Genomic DNA, 8,536 nt, shown 5'->3' on the forward strand with positions numbered 1-8,536 from the left:
TATTATTATTATTATTATTATTATTATTATTATTATTATTATTATTATTATCATTCCGTAAGAGAGGATTAGTCACAGTACTGGAACGTTCAAACACATCGGTCCATGTTATATTTACCTTGACAGTTCCTAGTTCAATTCACGCCCACTCACAAAAACGCGCGCCTGCGCGCACGCGCATGCACATATCATGAGAAATGACGAGACAGCAATCACTGCTGTGTGGCACTCTTAATTAATATTTATACCAGCTATGAACTATCAGATCCCTATATATATATATATAATTAATATATATATATATAGATCTTACATATATAATAGATATATATTATAAAAAATAAACGATAATAGTCGTTATTTCCATGATGTGGAATAAGGAAGTAACAGTACTATTATTCCACAGAACGAATAATATTCATAATAACGACAAAACCATTTCTACTAATTAAAATATTGCGTTTTATTCATCAGCATTCTCCTCAACATTATCATTAGTGATAGTGAACAAAAGAACAATCCCTATTTTGAGATTATTATCAATAAATATTAATATTAATCTTGTCAGCACCACATTAACGACGTCTAAATACCTCCAACCTCAACAAAGGAAGAAGCACCGCATCCAAGTTCCAGGATCCAGGTTCCAGGATCCATGTTACAGGTTCTAGGATCCAGGTTCAAAGCCAGGATCTAAGGTCCAAGATCCAGGATCTAGGATCCAAGATCCAGGATCCAGGATCTAGGATCCAAGACCCAGGATCCAGGATCCAAGTTCCAGGATCCTGGTTCCAGGATCCAGATTCCAGGGTCCTGGTTCCAGGTTCCAGGATCCAGATTCCAGGATCCTAGATCCAGGTTCCAGGATCCAGATTCCAGGGATCCAGGTTCCAGGAACCAGGATCCAGGTTCCAGGATCCAGGTTCCAGCTCCTACATCACAGATCTCTCTTCCTTCGATCTATGAAAAAATTCCCTCCATACTTTTACCCATTCCCTTAATATAAGGGACTACCCATGGCCCCCCTACCCGTCCATACTGCCCGTCGCCCTCCCCATCCACCCTCCGACAATCCCCCCACCGCCGCCCCCTCCCCCTCTCCTCCACCACCTAAGGTAAGAGAGCAGGAGAGGAACTCCTTTCACTTTCTGTCCTGTTTCTCCGCCCACTCTGATGACCCGATCCGGTGGTGGCTTAAGAAGTTATGCTCCCCAGCCCCCCCCAACTCTTTCCCCCGTTCCCATTTATTCAAGTCTAAGACCCTCCCCCTATTTGAAGATAGTCCCTCCTTCTTCTCTCTCTCCTCTCTCTCTCTCTCATCCTCTCTCATCTCTCTCTCTCTCTCTCTCTCTCTCCGTCCTGTTCTCGGAAACTGGATCGCCTTTGACCCATTTTCGTGACTTCTAAAAATCCCTCTCTATTCTAACCCACAACAGACTGAAGCATCCTACGAATTATTTAAAATTTCTATAAAAACAAAAAGGATCCTACTGAAATAACAAGATGCAATCTTGCTTTGGGGGGGAGGGGGGCGGGTGGTGGGCAAAGAAGGACATCAAGAATGCCCGGTGTTGGGTGGGTATGGTTTGGGTATCTGGAACGCTGTCGAGGCTGGAAGGAAGGGGACCACGAGAGAGTGAGTGGGTTAGGGGCAGGAAAGGGGGGCATGGGACGTGGCACCGCGACTGGATTTGACATCCGCGGAGTGCCACAGGACGCGAGTGTGTGTGTGTGTGCACGAGGGCGGTGTAGGTCATATAAAAGAGGCGAGGGCACCCGTGGAAACTTCAGTTCACCTTTCTGACTCCGACGAAACACAGCCATGAGGATCCAGGTATTGTGGATTACTTGCTACACGTAACTCTGTGGTGGTTCTCGGTTTTGTTTGTGCTTTGTTACTTTCGCGCTCCGCTGGAGACGATGTGGCTGTCTCTTGGTGGAAGAAGCGCGGCGGGTGATGTGCTTTCTGGAAATCGTTATATGGAAAGAAAGAGAAGACTGAAAAAAAAAATGGATCGGAAAATTCGCGAGTGCTTGATGCTTCTTTGGTCTCACTGACCGTAAACTTGAAAAATGAAAAAAAAAGTTATATTCCTGTTTTGTACCAAGTTAACAAATTCACTCTTGTTGTAAACACATAAACTAAAACAAGTTAAGATTGTATACATGACATCCAATTAAAAAAACTGACTAATATGTGACGCTAGACAGGGAAATATTGACGTGAAATACTTTGTTTTTAATATAACTGGCCAACAAGGACTGAATTGTACCTATAGATATTTTACACATGTGCTAAATATGACGTTTTAACCAACTGACGAACGAAACTATGGTCAAGTAAAAGTGATTCTACGACTCGAGGAGAAATGAGTGCCAAGTATACATTGAGAAATACAAGGAAATCAACACAAACAAACAAGCAGAGTCGAAAATGTCAGGGCCATCAGAATGGTATTTGCCCTGGGCATGACACAAGGGCAAAGCAAAGAGTCACTCACAGGTGGGGGCGTTCAACTTTCCCCTCGTCTGTTTGCCAAATTTCCTTTTGGGGTCTAGAGGGCACTCTTTCTGACATATTTTACCGTGTTTCCATCAAGGAGCTGATATGATAGTCACGTTGAACTAGACGTACACAGGTAGCGAAATTTCCCAGCTCTTGTCATTTCACCTTAAAAGCAAAAGTGCATGCTGACAGTTTTGCACTAGCACGAACGACTTTCTGAACGTGACTTCAAAATTTGCCACAGCATAGACGGAAATATGACGTGACGTCAGCTTTTAAACATCAGATTAAAGATCATATAGCTGGCTCCTTCATTTTGGGTCCAGCACTGACGAAAAAATTGGTGTGGCTATAATGCAAGAAAAATGTCACTTGAGTTTCGTACCTCAGATGAAAAAGGCTTCGACTCGAATTCCGTACAAGTGAAAGGAAATAAGGACGAGCCTTAAATTCTGCACAGATATAAATAGACACGACTTCTCAATTTGCATCGATATCAATCAACAGAGACGCGAGTTCAATTTCGTTCTTGCTCTGGCGCTAAACCAAATTTGGCTAAAAGATGTCATCGCCTTGACCTTCCACTTCCTGACCTGTGCAGTCGCTTGAGAGAGAGAGAGGAAGAAGAGAGGAGAGATAGAGAGAGGAGAGAGAGAGAGAGAGAGAGAGAGAGAGAGAGAGAGAGAGACTAGTACATCGAATTCCACAGCTCCTAAAATACGCGAGTGAAACCTGTCCCAGAATGGGAATGGACGAGTTTTTACCATCGAATCGGTCCGCCGAAATATTTGTCCAATTTGTCAACAGTCAGTAATCGAATTATAGTGCTAAGGAGTTTTATATGTTGCTCTCGGGATTGCTTTGGGATCGACTTTGACTGAGTTTACAATGCACCTTTAATTAATTACGCCATGGTAGCAGAACAGGCACACGAGCATGGAGAGGAGAATTGGCTTGATTGAATTATCATAGGGATGGTCGATACATGTAAATATATATACAAATGTCTGTTTAGATATTTATATAATATATACTTGTATGTATATATATATATATATATATATATATATATATATATATATATATATATATATATATAACTTGAATAAGTTGATCACGAAATATATAAAACTTTATCTATATAATATTATTCATTTTTCTGGACAATAATGGTAGTGAGTTTCCATACGCACATTTAAAATACATATATATAAACACACACACACACACACATATATATATATATATATATATATATATATATATATATATATATATATATATATATATATATATATATGTATGTATTAGGAGAGAGAGAGAGAGAGAGAGAGAGAGAGAGAAGAGAGAGACCCACCACCGACTCGAGAAACCCCTTTCTCCAATTTCGGTCCGATCTCCGCTTCGGCGAGAGAGAGAGAGAGAGAGAGAGAGAGAGAGAGAGAGAGAGAGAGAGAGAGAGAGAGAGAAGTTCACTCGAAAAAGGCCAGCCAAGAGGCCACAAAGGAAAGACAGACCAGAGCCGGCGCCAATTATCAACAACAAACGTTCCCTTTACGTTTACGTTCACTCATTCCCGGCTCGATCGCCAACGTTTCTTTATCAGCAGAGAGAGAGAGAGAACGTGTGCGTGTGTGTGTGTGTGTGTGTGTACAACAATATACACGTTAAATTTTCGATGACAAATTTTCATTCAGGAAAAAAAAAAATTTTATGTCGACGTTTTCCCAAATTAGATCTTGATAAAGAAGTTTCGCTTATCTGACCTTAGCAGACAATGGTAAAACCCATTTCCAGCTGGGTGGACTGACTGGCGGTTGGGCACGGACGCAGTCAGTGAACCTGGCAGACATGAACTGTTGATGCACGCACGCAAGCACACTCTATATATATATATATATATATATATATATATATATATATATATATATATATATATATGATTGTCTTTTGATGACTAATTTTTGAGGAAAAAAGTCTCTCTCCTCTCTCTCTCTCTCTCTCTCTCTCTCTCTCTCTCTCTCTCTCTCTCAATGCTATGCATTTCTTTATCTGCTGCCTGTTGCATCGCAATTAAGTATCATTACAAGGCACTTTCGTGTCCCGGACCATTGGCTGCTCCGAGTGGGTGTTGGCGATGCAAAAATATTTATTCTCTCCTCCCCATCACTAATTCCTTTTATCCTCGACTTCAATATCCACTTTCGCTCAAGTGGAAAAGGTGCTTGCGACTGTGAAAGCACACACGCATACGGTCGACGAATCAGAATCAAAAGGGGTTTCTCAGTTACTCTTCATAAAAGACTATTATATTGACAGCATCACAAATATCATCAACGAGAACAATCATAGTCATAACAACTAAAATATTACCGATTCCTCGATGGAAAGCGTTAAGATTTAATACTATTGTCTCTAACTTTTACCTCGGCCACAACTAAAATGCCCCCTTCAGAAGAAAATAGATTATTATCCACCCTCCGAGGAGAATCCTCGAAGTCGTCATCTGCCAAAAACAAACTCTCCAGACGCAAATGCAGCATCAGTGTCATCTTACTTCATCCTGAATATCAATAATCACTAGCTCTATCTGACGCAGCATCGCTTATCGAAGTTCCAAGATGAAAGGAGAGAAAGAGACGCGAGACGATTTTGAGATATATCCAGACAAAAAAAAAAAAAAAAAAAAAAAAACAAGACGCGTCTAGGAGGGAGATGATGTTAAAAAAAAATTAAAAAATAATAAATTTAAATCCGTACAGCGTATAATAAACGTCACCGAAAACAGAATGAACAAAATTTCAAGAGTAATGTTAGATCATAACCAAACTATGAGGAGAGAGAGAGAGAGAGAGAGAGAGAGAGAGAAGAGAAGAGAGAGAGATGGACGAGAGAGAGAGAGAGAGAGAGAGAGAGAGAGACCTATTAACATATTCATGGCTTTGAACGCGACCACCCGGGTACTATAATACCTCAACTCGGACTTGCTTGCACGTCTAAACTCACCTCCGGAGTTGTAACTCGTAGTGTTCGTGTTGAAGTTGTACCTCGGCGCCCAGGGGCTCGTCTCTCTAACCGGTTCCTATTTGTGGGGGTTTCAATTCCACTAGATATTAATTCTCTTCGATTTTACCTTTTCTGAGCACTGGCCTTCGGAACGTTTACCATACTCGTACACTCATTATCTATATATATTTCCATTTTCATTCATTATCATCATAAAGCTGAATGACCCTATGGGTCACGTGCTTGGCTTCGTGCCTGAATCACATATTCCATTCCTAGATTCCGAAATAAGCTTTGTCTGATTCACAGATTCCATTCCTAGACTCCGAAATGAGTCTGTTGCTTCGCCTGAATCACATATTCCATTCCTAGACTCCAAAATGAGTCTGGACCTTTGACTGATTCACATATTTCATTCCTAGACTCCCAAATGAGTCTGTTACTTCGCCTGAATCACATATATTCCATTCCTAGACTCCAAAGTGAGTCTGGAGCTTGTGGATTCGAGTCCGGGCAGGATAAGGGACTGACCTATACTATCTAAGTTACGAGTGAGTCGTCTTGGTAATTACTCTTCAGGAGCCAGGAGGAGTGGAGTAAATGCTTAAGGATTAATAAGAAATTACCGTTGAAGTAATTACCCACACACGAAGTAATGATTGGTAATTACCGAGTGGTTCTTGAAGAGAAATCCAGTCAGGATAATCACAGTGCTGCCTGAGCGCTGATTATAGCAGTCTCTCTCTCTCTCTCTCTCTCTCCTCTCTCTCTCTCTCTCTCTAATATTTGCTTCCATGATATTTTCTCTGCTTTCAGAAACTACTGAACCGTCTTTAGTAACTTTAAGCGTTAACACGGTTGAGTGTGCTTGTGTGTGACCTAGAGAGAGAGAGAGAGAGAGAGAGAGAGAGAGAGAGAGAGAGAGAGAGAGAGAGAGAGAGGGTGGGGGTTGGGGAGGGGAATATGAAGTTTAAAACAAAAATTATTAAAAAAGATGAATAGAGGGGAAAACTATTTTGATATTCGGGCATATATGAGTAGAAAGAAAAGGTCAATAATAATAAAAAGAATAACGAATACGGAAGAAGACGTAAAATATACAGAGAGAGAGAGAGAGAGAGAGAAGAGAGAGAGAGAGAGAGGCAAAAACCCATAGCAACTTCCATAATCCCCAAAAAAGCAAGAGGAAAAAGGATGACTTCCGCTCTTTTGCCTGAGAACTACCCTGTCACTTTCCAAGGTTCTCTGAGTGGCAACAAAATACCCCCTTTCCCCCCAAAACCATCCCTCTTCTCCCCCCATCTACTAAACCTCCTCCTCCGCCGCCCCCCCCACCCCCGTTTTCCAGAGGCATCTTCCACATCCCCAACCCCCTCTGAACATTTGAATTTAGGCCACGCCCTTAGGAAATGTTCACGCCCATACAATCTTGCTTCGCGTTCTACCTCATGTCTTACTCAAAGCGCTTAAGTTTCGTGCCGTCCTCTCTCTCTCTCTCTCTCTCTCTCTCTCTCTCTCTCTCCCTTATTCGCTTCTCTCTCTCGTCTCTCTCTCTCTCTCTCTCTCTCTCTCTCTCTGTATCAGAGAACTGTGGCTGGAATGAATTTTGAACATTATTAATTCTATACTCTCTCTCTCTTTCTCTCTCTCTCTCTCTGTATCACAGAAAGTTTCCACAGTTACAATATCAATAAGGAATAGCACATCAATTTTTTAAGCAGCAGTGTATACAAAGATAGGGTAGCCTAGGAAACCACAAAACTATTTGTTTCACCTTGAGGAAGACTCATCGAAGCATATCATCATCATATCATCAGCATCATCATCATCATCCTTGACCAAGATGCTGGGCCTGGGACATCGCCAACTTTTAAACGGAAATAGCCTGATCATCCAACAGATGTTCCAGAGGAGGTCACGGGGCGACTTCGTTATTTCATTCCGATGTGGCAGAGAATCAAGAATCTATGAGCACCACGTTACTCATTCTTGCTTTTGAGTTGAGCTGAATATAGAATTTAGGCCAAAGGCCAAGCACCGGGACCTACGAGGTCATTCAGCGCTGAAATGGAAATTGACGGTGTAAAAGGTTTGAAAGGTGTAAAAGGAGGAAAACCTCAAAGCAGTTAGCTCTATGAATCAAGTGTTAGGAGAGGGTGGAAAGTAAGATGAAGACAGAGAATATGAAAGGAGGTACAGTAAAAGGAACGAAAGTGGTTGCGGCTAGGGGCCTAAGGAAGGCCCGCTGCAAAGAACCTTAAGTAATGCCTGCAGTGCACCGCATGAGGTCCAATGACGGCACTACCACCCTACGGGGTCATTCTTGCTTTTGGTACTCGGGAGAAGTCTCTCTCTCTCTCTCTCTCTCTCTCTCTCTCTCTCTCTCTCTCTCTCTCGCTGAACAATGTTAGCTTTCACTGCTCCAACGTGTACAGCGCTCTCTCTCTCTCTCTCTCTCTCTCTCTCTCTCTCTCTCTCTCTCCAAGTCCGTTCCTCTTGGTTAGGTTTCTAGTAACGTTGAAGGAAAACCCTTAACAAAAACCATTCGACCACAAATTTTTTTTTTTTGCATCTAAACTGAGCACTTATAGAGTCTGCGGGATATGAAGATGTTTGAAAAAATCTTCCCACCGACGGAGGATGGCCCAATGGAAGACACGTCGCGCCCTAAGGGGCAACAGGAGACGGAAGGGCCTCTCTCTAAGGGCGCCTGGTCCACTTGACAACAAGGGGCTTCACCGTTGCAAGTAGTTACTTGGTTTCACCGTCGGACAGACTGCGTGCTTTTCTTTGGAACAGGATGGAATTACCGATCTTGCTTTGGATAGACCTTGGCAACATAAGTCACAGATGCTGGTTTCCTTTTCTCTCTCTCTCTCTCTCTCTCGCTGGTTTGGGTGGCAACCTAGTAATTTGGGAGCGTATCAAGTTCTCCCTTGTTCTTATACGACTCATTAAATCAAAACACTTGACAACTTAATTCAGTGTTGGAAACGCTGTTGACTGTAGTTCAAAAAAAGGTCG

At 42.1% G+C, this 8,536-nt stretch overlaps 1 protein-coding gene across 1 annotated transcript in view; it reads left to right on the forward strand.

Moving 5' to 3' along the window:
• The first annotated feature begins 1,754 nt into the window (after positions 1-1,754).
• The window catches only part of LOC135204714 (platelet binding protein GspB-like), a 44,859-nt gene continuing 38,077 nt past the window's right edge, over positions 1,755-8,536 (forward strand). The window contains 1 exon segment of the mRNA XM_064234870.1: positions 1,755-1,834. Within this exon segment, the coding sequence (XP_064090940.1) occupies positions 1,823-1,834 (12 nt within the window). The 5' untranslated portion in view covers positions 1,755-1,822.

The sequence above is a fragment of the Macrobrachium nipponense genome, chromosome 24 (genome assembly GCF_015104395.2).
Source record: "Macrobrachium nipponense isolate FS-2020 chromosome 24, ASM1510439v2, whole genome shotgun sequence".
NCBI lineage: Eukaryota > Metazoa > Arthropoda > Malacostraca > Decapoda > Palaemonidae > Macrobrachium > Macrobrachium nipponense.